The sequence below is a fragment of the Rhinatrema bivittatum genome, chromosome 19 (genome assembly GCF_901001135.1).
Source record: "Rhinatrema bivittatum chromosome 19, aRhiBiv1.1, whole genome shotgun sequence".
In the NCBI taxonomy this organism is placed as follows: Eukaryota; Metazoa; Chordata; class Amphibia; order Gymnophiona; family Rhinatrematidae; genus Rhinatrema; species Rhinatrema bivittatum.
Window position 1 is genome coordinate 10,462,738 of NC_042633.1, and position 16,248 is coordinate 10,478,985.

Sequence of the window (16,248 nt, forward strand, 5' to 3'; positions counted from 1 at the left end):
AAGATAAATCCCTCCAGCGTGTGCACTGGTCCACAATGGCTCTCCTGCTCTAAGTTTACCTTCCCCAAGGTCTGAGACACACCCAATCCATTTAGATTACGTCACTTCTAGACGGTTGTCTTTCCTTTTTGGTCAATTGTTTTAAAAAACAGTCTTTATGCCCCAATTTTAAGTTTGAACAGATTATTTGTGCCAGCTAACTCCAAAAGAGAGAGAATTTAATAGATTAAAAGATGGAGAGCTTTTTTTGGGGTTTTTTTTTTTTTTCTTAACTTTGAAAAATGAGCTGACTGAGATTAAAGATCAATTAGCTTCAATTAAAAGTATTACACCCACATTGCATTACTCAGAAAATAATTCCCCAATATCACAGAAAAACCAGGAGTCAAGAAAAGGAGATTCATTAGGCTCAGGTAGGACCCACAGTCACCCATTCTTAACAGAGGGGCAGCCAACAGGTACACCCCCCCACTCAAACAGGTCATTAAGAAATTCTTTAAAATCCAGGAATACAGTGGGCTCTGGTAGAATTAGACCTGTGATGAGGAGACACACAATGTATCAAATTCAAAAAGAACAAAAAGCCTTCTCTATATTTATTTATTTTTATTTATTTATTTAAATTTCTTATATACCGGCATTCGCGATGGGAGTCGCATCATGCCGGTTTACAAATAACAAGGTGTGACAACAGAATAAATACTTAATAACTTAAAAACATTAACATGTGATAGAAGAATAAGGTAGCAGTTACAATAAAACAGGGATAAAATGCAACTTGGAATGAAGAGAAGGCAAAAGAGAGATTAACACTGAGATAACAAAAGAAAGACCAAGGTAAATAGAACCAAGGTAAATAAACCTGCCTCATTAAAAAAGAGAGAACATTATTGAGTTGTCAAAGGTTGTTGATTACTCTGACGGGAGTTCTTAGTTGCTTAAGTTGAGAGTGGGTTCAGTTGGTGTCTGGAAAGGCTTTCAAGAATAGCCAGGTTTTAAGTCTTTTTCTGAAAGTGGGGAGGCAAGGTTCCTGTCTCAGTTCTGGTGGTATAGAATTCCACAAGGTAGGTCCTGCTGTAGAGAAAGCCCTGTCTCTGAGAGTCCTATGGTTAAAGGTTTTTGCAGGAGGCGCCTGTAATGAGTCTCTGTAGGACTCTCTGATAGGTCTGATGGAGGTATGTTTTTTAAATGGGATTTGGAGGTTAAGCGGAGAGAGTTGATGGAATGCTTTGTAGATGGTAGTAATGGATTTATATAAGATTCTATAGTGCACTGGCAGCCAATGTAAGTCTTTGAGAATCGGAGATATGTGGTCTCTTCTTCTTGTGTTTGTCAAAATTCTGGCCGCCGTGTTCTGAACCATCTGAAGAGGTTTAGTATGAGAAGACGGGAGACCTAATAGAATAGAATTGCAATAATCTAACTTAGAGAAGATTATTGATTGCAAAACTGTTCTGTAATCGTGGAAATGGAAAAGTGGTTTGATTCTTTTTAAGACGTGTAATTTATAAAAGCAGTCCTTCGTGGTTTGATTAATAAAAGATTTTAGATTTAGCCGATTGTCGATAATGGCTCCTAGGTCTCTTACATGTGAAGTTTGAAAGCCGGTTGGAGGATTTGAGGTGAGGTTACTGTTTTCAGGGGAAATTATGAGGACTTCGGTTTTAGCGGAATTTAAGATTAGATTTAGGCTGGAGAGGAGGTTGTCAATATTTTGAAGACAGTTTTCCCAGATTTGATAGTTTTTGTAAGGGATTCTTTGATAGGGATGACAATCTGGATGTCATCTGCGTATAGAAAGTATTTGAGGTTAAGATTAGTTAATAGTTGACATAGGGGTAGGAGGTAAATGTTAAAGAGCGTGGGGGAGAGAGAGGAGCCCTGTGGAACACCTAGCGAAGAAGGGTAAAACTGTGATTCTTTGTTATGTATTTTGACTTTATATCCTCTGTTTCCCAAGAATGATTTGAACCAGGCAAGAGCAGAGCCTGTAATTCCGATGTTCGCTAGTTGATTTAGGAGAAGGGAGTGATTCACGGTGTCAAAGGCCGCCGATAGGTCGAGGAGTATCAGCAAGTAGGCGTGACCTTTATCGAGGCCCATGATGAGGTAATCTGTCAGAGATATGAGAAGTGATTCTGTACTTAAAGATTTTCGGAAGCCGTATTGAGTGGGGAATAATATGTTGTTGTCTTCGAGGTATTCTGATAATCTGGTGTTGACTAATTTTTCTGTAACCTTGGCTATAAAAGGAAGGTTGGATATTGGGCGGAAGTTGGATGGATCTTTAGGATTAAGGTTCGGTTTTTTTAATAGGGGTTTGATAGAAGCAACTTTCAGGTCGTCTGGATAAATTCCTTGGGCTAAGGAACAATTGATAATGTCAGTTAGGGTTTTGGAGATGGTATCTGGAATTAGCAGCAGTAGTTTGGGAGGGATCTGGTCAAATGGGTGGGATGATGGTTTCATTCTCTTCAATACTAACTTGGTCTCTGATATTGCAATGGGTTCGAAGGCTTGTATAGCCATGTCATTGCAGTGATGGCGGAATGTGCTGGGTGGGGCTAGGGTATTCGTTTTTAGTTGAGATTGCAGGTTGGAAATTTTGTTACTGAAGAAGATGGCCAGCTCCTCAGCTGAAGAACTGAAGAACTGAAGAAGTTCTTGAGAATAATATTGAAGTGTTACCAGAAAAGAGAGAAAAAACACATTGCATGCAGAATTTCAAGATCCATAACCAAAAGAAAAATCTAATTGAGATGGATAACTCTGTCTACAGTGGCACAACTGCAAAAAGAAAGAGTGAAGTGAATAACAAATCTCAACTAAAGTCTCATAAGGAGTCCAGGAAAAGCAATAACCTTAAGAGAGTACCTGGAAGGCTATGACCACAAATGCTCATAGTTTGGGAAATAAAATCCCAGATCTGCAGGCCCTAATGACTGAGGCAGAATTGGACATTGTTGCTATCACAGAAACATGGTTCACAGAATATCATGAATGGGATACAACAATACCAGGCTACAACTTGATAAGGAAGGACAGGGAGGATAGAAAAGGGGGAGGTGTGGCTCTTTATGTCAGAAACAACATCCAAGCATCTGAGCTGCAAGGAAGTTGGGGTAAGGAAGAAGCTCTATGGGTCGACCTAAAAAAAGATGACGGAGCGTCCATTTATATTGGAGTGGTTTACAGGCCTCCAAACCAAAAGGAAGAGCTGGACAGAGATCTGGTTGAAGACATTCATAAGATAGGTAAGAAGGGAGAAGTGGTGATCGTGGGTGACTTTAATATGCCAGATGTAGACTGGAAAATCCCATCTGCAGAAACTAAAAATAGTAGAGCAATAGTGGATGCCATGCAAGTATCTTTGTTCAAACAAATGGTGTTGGAACCCACGAGAGAAGGAGCAATACTCAACTTAGTGCTCACTAATGCAGATAAGGTCTCTGATGTCCAGGTGGGTGCCCACCTCAGCACCAGTGATCATCAAACAGTATGGTTTAATATCACTAAAAGAATAGGGAAAAGAACCACAAAGACCCGAGTTTTACAGTTCAAAAACACAGACTTTGAGGAAATGGGGAAGTACCTGGAGGAAGAACTTAAAGGATGGGAGAACGAGAGAGATGTGGATCAGCAGTGGACCAATCTAAAAGGATCAATCACCAAGGCAACTGCTCTATATGTTAGAAATGTAAAGAAAAGCAAAAGAAAACTGAAACCTATCTGGTTCTCAAAGGAGGTGGCTGACAAAATTAAAGCTAAAAGAACAGCATTCAAGAAATATAAAAGATCCCAAAGGGAGGAGCACAAAGAAGAATATTTGTATCAACTGAGGGAGACAAAGAAATTAATCAAGTTGGCAAAAAGTCAAGCAGAAGAGAGGATTGCCAAGGAGATAAAAAAATGGTGACAAAACATTTTTCAGATACATCAGCGAAAAGAGAAAGGTCCAAAGTGGTATAGTGAAATTGAAAGGTGGTAATGATCAATGTGTGGAGAGAGACGAAGAAATGGCAGAAATATTAAACGAATACTTCAGCTCTGTGTTCACTAAAGAAGACCCTGGAGAAAGACCATCTCTACACAACAAGAAACTGGAGGGAAGTGGAATAGATGAAAATCCTTTTACAGTAGAAAATGTGTGGGAAGAGCAAAAGAACCTGAAAGTGGACAAAGCCATGGGGCCTGATGGGATTCATCCAAGGATATTGAGGGAGCTCAGAGATGTTCTGGTGGGTCCGCTGTGTGACCTGTTCAATAGATCCCTAGAAACGGGAGTGGTGCCGAGTGATTGGAGAAGAGCGGTGGTGGTCCCGCTTCACAAGAGTGGGAACAGGGAGGAGGCTGGCAACTACAGACCAGTTAGCCTCACTTCGGTGGTGGGAAAAGTAATGGAGTCACTGCTGAAAGAGAGAATAGTGAACTATCTACAGTCCGGAGAATTGATGGACCAGAGGCAACATGGATTCACCAGGGGAAGATCCTGTCAGACAAATCTGATTGACTTTTTTGACTGGGTAACCAAGGAATTGGATCAAGGAAGAGCACTCGATGTCATATACTTGGATTTCAGCAAAGCTTTTGATACGGTTCCGCACAGGAGACTGGTGAATAAAACGAGAAGCTTAGGAGTGAGTGCCGAGGTGGTGACCTGGATTGCAAATTGGTTGACGGACAGAAGACAATGTGTGATGGTAAATGGAACCTTCTCTGAAGAGAGAGCGGTTTTAAGTGGTGTACCGCAAGGATCGGTGTTGGGACCGGTCCTGTTCAATATCTTTGTGAGCGACATTGCGGACAGGATAGAAGGTAAGGTTTGTCTTTTTGCGGATGACACTAAGATCTGCAACAGAGTGGACACGCCGGAGGGAGTGGAGAGAATGAGACGGGATCTAAGGAAACTGGAAGAGTGGTCGAAGATATGGCAGCTGAGATTCAATGCCAAGAAGTGCAAAGTCATGCATATGGGGAGTGGAAATCCGAATGAACTGTATTCGATGGGGGGGAAAGGCTGATGTGCACAGAGCAGGAGAGGGACCTTGGGGTGGTAGTGTCTAATGATATGAAGTGTGCGAAACAATGCGACAAGGCGATAGCAAAAGCCAGAAGAATGCTGGGCTGCATAGAGAGAGGAATATCGAGTAAGAAAAGGGAAGTGATTATTCCCTTGTACAGGTCCTTGGTGAGGCCTCACCTTGAGTACTATGTTCAGTTCTGGAGACCGTATCTACAAAGAGACAAAGACAAGATGGAAGCGGTACAGAGAAGGTCGACCAGGAAGGTGGAGGATCTTCATCGGATGACGTCCGAGGAGAGATTGAAGAATCTAAATATGTACACCCTGGAGGAAAGGAGGAGCAGGGGTGATTTGATTCAGACTTTCAGATACTTAAAAAACTTTAATGATCCAAAGACAACGACAAACCTTTTCCGTAGGAAAAAAATCAGCAGAACCAGATGTCACGAGCTGAGGCTCCAGGGAGGAAGACTAAGAACCAATGTCAGGAAGTATTTCTTCACGGAAAGGGTGGTGGATGCCTGGAATGCCCTTCCGGAGGAAGTGGTGAAGTCTAAAACTGTGAACAACTTCAAAGGGGCGTGAGATAAACACTGTGGATCCATCAAGTCTAGTGGGCATAAATAAAGAGGAGGCAGCAAAACAAGGAAGCAAAACACTGCACGGAGCGGCAGTAGCCACAGAGGCATTCACGGAGTGGGATGCCAGTGGCCAGTAGTTGGTGTTCCACCTTCATGCAGCAAAACACTGCACAGAGCGGCAGTAGCCACAGAGACATTCACGGAGCGGGATGCCAGTGGCCAGTAGTTGGGGTTCCACCTTCAGGCAGCAAAACACTGCACGGAGCGGCAGTAGCCACAGAGGCATTCACGGAGCGGGATGCCAGTGGCCAGTGGTTGCTGTTCCGCCTTCACGGAGGGCTGCCATCTCCAAAAAAAACAAAAACAAGAAACAAACAAACAAAGCAGGGGTGGGTAAGAGTATGGGGCAGGGGTGTGGCCTGCTTGTTGCAGCGGTTGCTACCCCTGTTAGAGCTGGATGTTCATTGGGATGCGGATACAGCGCTACTCTCGGCATGGTGGAGGGGTGGAAGGGAGTTGGGGCCGGAGGATGCTGGAAGCCAATAGTGATGGGTGGGAGGGAGAAAAAGGGTGGGGAAAAAAATTAAAAAATAAATAAACAAATAAATGGATGAACTGCGTGGCTTGCTGGGCAGACTGGATGGGCCGTTTGGTCTTCTTCTGCCGTCATTTCTATGTTTCTATGTTTCATAAGGTGATGGCAAAAACCCAAAAAATACTTGGCTGTATAGGGAGGCTTGCAAAAAAAAGGAGGTGATATTGTCCCTGGTGAGACTTCATTTTGAATACTGAATAATTCTCAGACCGCGCCTTCAAATGTTATTTACAAAAAGTGAACACCACTAGTGCATCTCTTTCAAGTTCTGCTGTAAACTTTAGACTCCTGAATAAGTATCAAATGCAGACCTTAGAGGCTAAAATAATTTTTATTCAAAGCAGATTAGACAAATAGGCTATAACCCGAAGCCCTTTTTCAGTTGGCAAAAAATCTCACGGGTGCACCAATGGTTCCTTTGGCCTCTTCTGTTGAAGAAATCCTTTTGAGGCATTTTATGCTTAAGCTTGAGATCCTCAGTTTAAGTTTTTCTAATATCCCTGCATGGGTTTTCATGCCCAATGATTCATTTTGTCCCAGCTGAACAACTTTTTCATATTCTTCACAGGCAGAAGTAGGTCAAATAATTTCTGGGATGAACAATGCCCTCTGTCCATCCAGCAATTGTTCAATTGTTCTCTTTAAGGTAGTTAAAGAGGCTTACTCTAATTGTCAATATGTCTCTGAATTCAGGATATTTTCCTGATAGTCTCAAAAAAGCAGTAATAAGACCTCTTCTGAAAAAACCTGGTCTTGATCTCTCTGATCCAAGTAACTATAGACCTGTTTCATCATTGCCTTTTGTCTCTAAAATCATTGAAAGTGTTGTCCTGAAGCAACTGACAGATTCTATTGAAGAAAAAGAGATTTTGAACTTGTATAAGTTTGGTTTCAGGTGCTCAATGTGCACTGAACTATTATTACTTTCCTTGACTAATACATTCAGAAGAGGCCTCAATAGTGGCCATCAATTTTTAATTGTATCACTCAACATCTCTTCCACATTCGATACCGTAGATCATGCCGTACTCCAGTATCATTTGCAGGAATGTGTATAGCAGGAGATGTGCTGAACTAGTTCACATCTTACTCAAGCAACCATTCACAGCAAGTTAAGTTTAAGAATGATCATTGGCAGTACTGTTCAACATCTACCTGGCTCCCATCTCTAAATTGTTAGCAAGTGTACGCAATGGCTATAAAATCCTTGCTGACAATTTGCAATTCTTTTTTCATCTTCATCCTTCCTGGAATGATACCATGAAACACTTGCAAATTTGTATTTCTTCCGTCAGACAATGGCTATACCACAATAAACTCTCACTTAATATGTAAAAAATGGGATTTCTCTTGATTGAGCGGACACATTCCAAGACTCATCACCCCTCCATTTCTTTGGAGAACATGACATTTTTGATTAATAATATGATCAAAAGTCTAGGAGTCTGGATTGATCATCACCTTTCACTTCGCACCCAAATTAAGTCTACAACTAAAACAGATTTCTACAAACTGTGGGGTAGATTTTTAAAAAAAGCGCGTTCACGTACTTTTGTTTGCGCACCAGGCGCAAACAAAAGTACGCGAACGCGCTTTTTTAAATCCATTGGTAGACAGTTCCAAAAAGAGGGCCCTGTTGAGAGTCTTCCTTCTCTGTGACAGCACAGCAACCTCTTTTTAGAACTCTCTACCAGTGGAATTATGGCTAAGCAGGTGTATTAAGATGTTTAGATTATCTTTGGAAAGTTTCCTTCTTAAGCAGACGTTTAGTTAGGTGTACAGATATCATTGATCATGATTAGCAAGTAATTTTATTCCAGTGATTTTTTCCTTCCTCAAGAAGCCAAACAATCCTGAGGGAATGCAGTTGATTAATGAGTACCGCATTATTGAGAATTTGTTTTGTTTGTTCATTTGTATGACTGTAAATGTGCATGAATTTGTTTTTGATAACATATGAGTGTTTTATTTTGTACATTGCTTAGGTCACAAGTATTAAACAATAAATACATTTTAATAAATGAACAATTAAATAAAAATATAAATAGGATGGAGTCTGCCCAGAAGGTGGCTACTAAAATAGTCAATGGTCTTTTTTTTTTTAAAAAGCATATGGAGGCAGCCTTAAAAATCTAAAAATGTATATGCTAGGGGAAAGTCAGAATAGGGGAAATATGATATGCACATTTAAATACCTCCAGGGTATGAATGCACAGGAGGTAGACCACTTTCAACAGAAAGAAGGGTCTAGAACAAGGAATCATGGGATGAGGAGAGTAATCTTGGGGAATATTTCTTTATAGAGAGGATGGTGGATGCATGGAACAGCCTTCCAGTGGAGATGGTGGAGACACAAGCAGTATCTGAATTTAAGAAATTGTGGGACAAGCTCAAGGATTCTCTGAGGGAGTTGAGCAGTTGATGTGGATAGAAAGACTAGAAAGGCCATATGCTCTTTTCTCTTGTCACATATCTATGTTTCTATACAATTTTTATTTCAGATATTTTTAAATAAGTATGTCTTGCAAGGTTTGGTAAACTTGAAAGCCACAGTAAATATTTCCCAAAACATTTCTGTTTTATGGTGCAAGGATGTGTAAAATACTAAAAGAATTTCTAGGTTTCAGTGTTTCTTTGTAGGTTGTGATACCTTCTGTTAAATTAACATAAGGATTATCCAAAGAAGTTGTTCTATATTTGAAACCACACTCAGAGGCCTTCTCCGCCGTACAATGCAAAGCATCACAGCCTGCAAAGTAACCAGTTTATCCAGAACCTATAGGAAGAATCAAACTCTGCACCACTAAGGGTCTGCAAACAAGCCACAGGGGAATCCATTGCTCTTCAGAGCTGTTGACAGATTTTCACCAAAACCTGGAACAATTCAATGGCTGGCATGGTGTTTCAAGGAAACCAGATAATAGAAGAGTGAAGAGCTTTTGTTATAGTGAGCAATCGATGAGAAGCACCTCTACACATCTTCTACCATCCGTAACCCAAGCATAGCAGGAGCTTCTCAGCTAGAACCAGGTACAATAGGTATTTCACTGTCATAAAGGATTTATAATTCGATTTTATACCTGAAGAAAAGGAGAGTAAAGTAACTTGCCCAAGGCGATTCAGATAGAAAAGCAGAACTGGAACCTTTGCTTCTTAGGATCTTAGCCTTTTGTTCTAACCAGTAGGCTACTTCTCCATGCTGAATTCTATGGTTTACAAAAGTTCAAGTTCCAACCATCCCCTTGCCCCACACAAAGTAAATCTATTCTGATCTGGAAACCAAATGCTTGGGATGACTCTATAACATCAATGCAAGTGGGTCTCCTTCTCTTGGCACAGCTCCTGCATTATATACAGAAGGTACATTTCCAGAATACCATGGGCCGGGAGATATTCTTTGACCAAAAGGGCAACCCGCCAGCATCTTATGACATTCTGAATTGGCACCTGTCTTCAAGTGGCTCCTTCTCTTATATAAACATCGGCCACTATGTCTCTGGAGCAGCTATTGGCCAGGACATCAAGATCAATACCAGTGCCATTGTGTGGAGTGAAACATATATACAGGTATGATGGCTCCTGTGTTTTCAAAAAAAATCAAATTGGGAAAAAAAAACTCAGATGTAGTGATGGTGTGAATGTTCTTCGACCTTGTTGGATTCGAGATTCAGATCTGTGAATATTTAACTTGAATAGATCTGGTTGGTCAGAATCATCTTTGCAGCATTATTACTGGGTCATTTAGTAAGTCATGATAGGGCTGTAACACACATTAAATAGCTGGTCCCAATGCTCTTGCTCTAGAATGAAAAGGCCATGCAACCCAATAGCATAAAAAGAGCATAAAAAATTCACTGTGGGTCTTACTAGATCCCCTGCCCTTTCCAGGGCTGCCATTTGATGCAGCCCCCCAAAAAATGTAAAAGATAAAGTCCACCATATTGTGATGTCCTGCCCCCTTGGCCAAACCCCTTCCAATTAAATTCAACCCCCTCCCCCCCCCCCCCGTACTGTCCTCTGACCACCAATTACTTTTTTAAAGGTAGAGGTTCAGGTGGGTTTGGTTGGGGGCACTAACCCACCAGGGAAATGTTTGAGGGTTGGGGGAGGGGGGACGGGACAGCCATTGGGGGTGATAAGTTTAATTAAAGGCTGGTGTTGTATAGGACTGGGACATTTTTATACTTTGGGGGATGTTCGTGTTATGCCGCATGGCCCTTTAAAGTGATAGTGGCCCCATGTGCTGGGGGCTGCCATCATGTGTTTAGTAGGCCCCAACCATGTTCTTTTATCTCATGGACTTTTACTATGAGACAAAAGAACACTGTGATACTGCTGCAATATTTTGTTGGGGAGGGGAAAAATATCATGGGGCTGCCTCCTCTTGATATTGGGCTCCTTCCGTGATAAAAAAATCAAAGCTTTGTAAATTTAAGCCTTAATTTGGTGAAATTGCTGAGAACATAATTTTTTGCATAAAGAAATGTCATTAGCACAGAAAGGGAAGTAATATAGTAACATAGTAACTGATGGCAGATAAAGGCCCAAATGTTCCATTCAGTCTATCCAGCAATTTGTTTAGGGTAGTAAGTTCTGCTCTGTGAAAGTTATCCTATGCCTTTTGTTAAAGGTAGTAACTGCTGCTGCTCAACTGGTCTTTCAATTACTGCTTCTGCTGTTTCCTTTCTCTGCGGCCTATCGGGTCATTTACCAGCTGCTGGCCCATTGAGATTTGCTCTGTACCGTTCCCGCCGACGCAGGCTCTGATGACAACTCTGGCCCGAAGCCATGTCCCCCATTGATGTCATCTGGCAGGGGGGAGTCAAGAACTGGTGGTCAATGCCACTGGAGGACTTACTGTTTCTGCTGTTTCCCCTCTCTCTGGACTGTCGGGCCATTTACCAGCAGCTGGCTCCATTGAGAGAGATGAGGTTGGCTCTATGTTGTTCCCACCATCACTGGCTCTAAAAACAACTCTGGCCCGAGGTCACACCCCTCGCTGATGTCATTCTAGTGGGGGGATAAAGAACCTATGTTTGACGCCAGAGGTCCCACATGCCAGTGGTACACATGCATGATGGAGCATGACAAAGGTGCACCTTTTTCGCTCCTTCATGCGCAGTAAGTGCCAATAAGGTGCCTGACTCAACTGATTCCAGAAGCTTCTGAGTTCTTAGAATCCAACATACCAGTTTTCACTGGACAAGGGTGATATGGTGATCTAGCAGGTATTAGACAGCATTTCATGCTTCATCAGCCATCTTATATTATCGATATTTAAGGTTCTGCTAAATCTCTTGCTTCAACTCCTGTTGAAGATATTATGTTGATTAATGTTCATGCTCTCAAGAGAAAATTACAGATTATTTGTGATCTAACAATGGAACAACCAGATTTCTTTTCTATCACAGAAAACTGGTTACTTGATTTGGATGCCACCATACGTAATCATATTTGTCCAGTTAATTATGTCTTCTTTTCATAGCCTAGAAAAAAGTGTAGAGGAGGAGGTTTATTGATTATTTACAAGGACATTTTGGACCCTAAGTTTGAAGAGTTAAGTGGATGATCACCCTACAAAACATTGGTTTTATGCAACATTTGTTTTTCCATTAGTTTGACGTATTGTCCTCCAATTGAGCAATTACTTGCTGCAAAATTGAACTTGAACAATATGATCAATCTGGGTGATTTTAATTTGCCTCTATATACTGTTCCTCTTCTGTCATATTGCACTTTACTTCTGGATATTCTTTATTCACTTGGCAGGCATCAGTTAATTCAGAATCCCACACATTGTTTAGGGCATTCATTGGATTAGATTTTTTTAATGATTCTAGCAGGCAACCCTGTATGGACTCATTATCCATTCAGGAAGTCCCCTGGTCTGATCACTTTTTATTTACATTTTTCATTACCCATACAGACATATCTGGTATTTTAAGCCATGCTCAAACTCAGATTCATCATGGTCACATTGACGATTCTCAGATCGCAGATGGTTTGTCTATTTTAGCATCTTCTCAGTCTGACAATATGGATGACTTGATCACCTGGTGAGATGGATCCATAACCACAGTGTTAGATTCATTAGCTTCCCTTAAACCTTTTACTGTCACTAAAAGAGAGCCTCAGCTGTGGCTAACCCCTTCTCTTATTGCTCTTAGGAAATCACTTAGGAAATGTGAACATATTTGGCGTAAGTCCCCATCATCTAGTAGAGCATATAATTTTAGATTGCTCTTAAATGAGTATCAACTTATTTATTTATTTTATTTATTTAAAGCTTTTCTATACCGGCATTCATGATACGATCATATCATGCCAGTTTACAAATAACAGGGGGGTGCAATAACTTTGTTCTTTTAACAAGTACAGAGGAAGCAAAAGTTACAATATAACAGGGTTGTTAAAACTGTGAAACTTAAGACTTTAGAAGCTAAAAATAATGTTTTCTCTACACAGATCAGACAAATTGGATACAATCATAATGCCCTCTTTCAGCTGGCAAGAAATCTTACCAGTATGTCAAAAGCTATGACTTTTTCTCCTGATACTCCATCATCTGAGTCTTTTCTGAGACATTTCTCTTTGATGATAAGAAAATAAGAATATAAGATATGCCATACTGGGTCAGACCAAGGGTCCATCAAGACCAACATTCTGTTTACAACAGTGGTCAATCCAAGTCACAAGTACCTAACAAGTATCCAAACATTAAATAGATCTCAAACTACTATTGTTTATTAATTACCGGTAATAGCATTTTATGGATTTTTCCTTTAGGAATGTATCCAAACCTTTTTTAAACTTAGTTACACTAACTGCTGTAACCACATCCTCTGGCAATGAATTCCAGAGCTTAACTATGCGCTGAGTGAAAAAGAATGTTCTTCAATTTGTTTTAAATGAGCTACTTGCTAAAGTCATGGAGTACCCCCAAGTCCTTCAATTATCTGAGAGTAAATAACCTATTTACATTAACCTGTTCAAGTCCTTTCATGATTTTGAAGACCTCTATCATATCCCCCCTCAGTCTTCTCCAAACTGAACAGCCCTAACTTCTTCAGTCTTTCCCCATAGGAGAGCCGTTCTATGCCCTTTATCATTTTGCTCGCCCTTCTCTGCACTTTCTCCAGTGCATCTATATCTTTTGTGAGATGTGGCGACCAGAATTGCACACAGTATTCAAGGTGTAGGCTCACCATAGAGCGATACAGAGGCATTATTACATCCACTGTTTTATTTGTCATTCCCTTCCTAATAATTCCTAACATTCTGTTTGTTTGCTTTTTTGACCACCACAGCACATTGAGCCAACGATTTAAATGTATTATCCACTATGACGCCTAGATCTCTTTCCTGGGTGATAATTCCTAAGATAGAATCAAACATTGTTTAACTACAGAAAGGGTTATTTTTCCTTCTATGCATCACCTTGCACTTGTCCACATTACATTTCATCTGCCATTTGGAAGCCCAATCTTCCAGTCTCACAAGGTCCTCCTGCAATTTATCACAATCCACTTGAGATTTAACTACTATGAATAATTTTCTGTCATCTGCAAATTTGATTATCTCACTTATCATACCCCTTTCCAGGTCATTTATAAATATTTTAAAAAGCTCCGGTCCATATAGAGATCCATGATGAACTCCACTGTTTACCTTTTTCCACTGTGAAAACAGACCATTTAATCCTACTCTCTGCTTCCTGTCTTTTAATCAGTTTGCAATCCACAAAAGGACATCTCCTATTCCATGACTTTTTAGTTTTCTTACAAGATCGCAAAGTTCAGTTTAAGCTTTGCCAACATTCCTGCATGGTTCATTAGCTGTCTGGAAATCCTTCAATTACATTTCTCAGACAGAGATAGGTAAAATGATTTCTTCAATGAATTATGTTGTTTGTTCTTCTAGCAATTGTTTTATTGCACTTTTCAAGGTTGCCTAAGAGGCAACCATTCCCACTTTGACTTTAATTGTCAACAAATCTCTAGAGTCTGATTGCTTCCCCCATCACTTTAAAAGTGTTGCGCTGGAGGTGGACCCTTGGCCTGGTGCAGGATTGGTACAGCCCTCCGGTCGGACCTGGAGAGTGCCTTTCACCAGGAGGCAGAGCACAGGAGGAGACAGAGGCTATCTGGAGATTCGCCAATAGCAACCCGGGGTTCCCTCAGGTTGAGCCCTTGGTTAGCTGGGCCGCCTGGTCTTAGGAGGGCCTCGCAGGGTCTCCTAGAGAGGAAGCACAGGGGAGTGCCCACAACGAACAAGGGTGCACGGTCAATGTTCAAGCAAGAATGTCCAGAAGTCGCAGGAGGCCAGAAGAGAGTGAGTGGATAGCGAGGATCAAGGCCAGAGTATCAGTCCAGAATGGTCAGCCGAAGCAGGGGTCGGTCCCTGAGGTCAGTCTGGGAGTAGTCAGCCCAGGCAGAGGTAAGAACATAAGAAATTGCCATGCTGGGTCAGACCAAGGGTCCATCAAGCCCAGCATCCTGTTTCCAAAAGAGGCCAAACCAGGCCACAAGAACCTGGCAATTACCCAAACACTAAGAAGATCCCATGCTACTGATGCAATTAATAGGAGTGGCTATTCCCTAAGTAAACTTGATTAATAGCTGTTAATGGACTTCTCCTCCAAGAACTTATACAAACCTGTTTTGAACCCAGCTACACTAACTGCACTAACCATATCCTCTGGCAACAAATTCAAGTTCCAGGCAGCGATCAGGAGTAGTCAGTGGACAGGCAGAGATCAAGTCCAGGCAGCAATCAGGAGTAGTCAGAGAACAGGTAGAGGTCGGATCCAGGCAGCAAGCAGACGGGGTCAGGAGCAAGCAAAGGTCAGTACCGTGAGATCAGTCCAAAGGGTACTACCAGGGATGGAGAGACAAAGGAACAGGAGACACTGGAACAAGAGACACAGGAGATGCTGGACAGGACACACAGGAGATGCTGGAACTGGAGACATAAGAACATAAGAGCATGCCATACTGGGTCAAACGAAGAGGGTCAATCAAGCCCAGCATCCTGTTTCCAACAGTGGCCAATCCAGGCCATAAGAACCTGGCAAGTACCCAAAAACTAAGCTATTCCATGTTACCGTTGCTAGTAATAGCAGTGGCTATTTTCTAAGTCATCTTAATTAATAGGACTTCTCCTCCAAGAACTTATCCAATCCTTTTTTAAAAACAGTTATACTAACTGCACTAACAACATCCTCTGGCAACAAATTCCAGAGTTTAATTGTGCGTTGAGTTAAAAAGAACTTTCTCCGATTAGTTTTAAATGTGCCACATGCTACCTTCATGGAGTGCCCCCTAGTCTTTCTATTATCTGAAAGAGTAAATAACCGATTCACATCTACCTGTTCTAGATCTCTCATGATTTTAAACACCTCTATCATATCCCCCCTCAGCTATCTCTTCTCCAAGCTGAAAAGTCCTAACCTCTTTAGTCTTTCCTCATAGGGAAGCTGTTTCATTCCCCTTATCATTTTGGTAGCCCTTCTCTGTACCTTGTCCATCACAATTATATCTTTTTTTAGATGCGGCGACCAGAATTGTACACAGTATTCAAGGTGCAGTCTCACCATGAAGCGATACAGAGTCATTATAACATTTTTCGTTTTATACACCATTCCCTTTCTAATAATTCCTAACATTCTGTTTGCTTTTTTGACTACCGCAGCACACTGAACCGATTTCAATGTGTTATCCACTATGATGCCTAGATCTCTTTCTTGGGTTTTAGCACCTAATATGGAACCTAATATTGTATAACTATAGCATGGGTTATTTTTCCCTATATGCATCTGCTTGCACTTATCCACATTAAATTTCATCTGCCATTTGGATGCCCAATTTTCCAGTCTCACAAGGTCTTCTGCAATTTATCACAATCTGCTTGTGATTTAACTACTCTGAACAATTTTGTGTCATCTGCAAATTTGATTATCTCACTCGTCGTATTTCTTTCCAGATCATTTATAAATATAATGAAAAGTAAGGGTCCCAATACAGATCCCTGAGGCCCTCCACTGCCCACTC

General features: G+C 41.2%; 1 protein-coding gene across 1 annotated transcript in view; it reads left to right on the forward strand.

The window, feature by feature from the left end:
• Positions 1 to 16,248, forward strand: part of LOC115081135 (extracellular calcium-sensing receptor-like) — a 47,785-nt gene that overhangs the window by 7,364 nt on the left and 24,173 nt on the right. Inside the window, exon 3 of the mRNA XM_029585643.1 lies at positions 9,539 to 9,766. Within this exon, the coding sequence (XP_029441503.1) occupies positions 9,539 to 9,766 (228 nt within the window). The remainder of the gene's footprint in view (positions 1 to 9,538; positions 9,767 to 16,248) is intronic.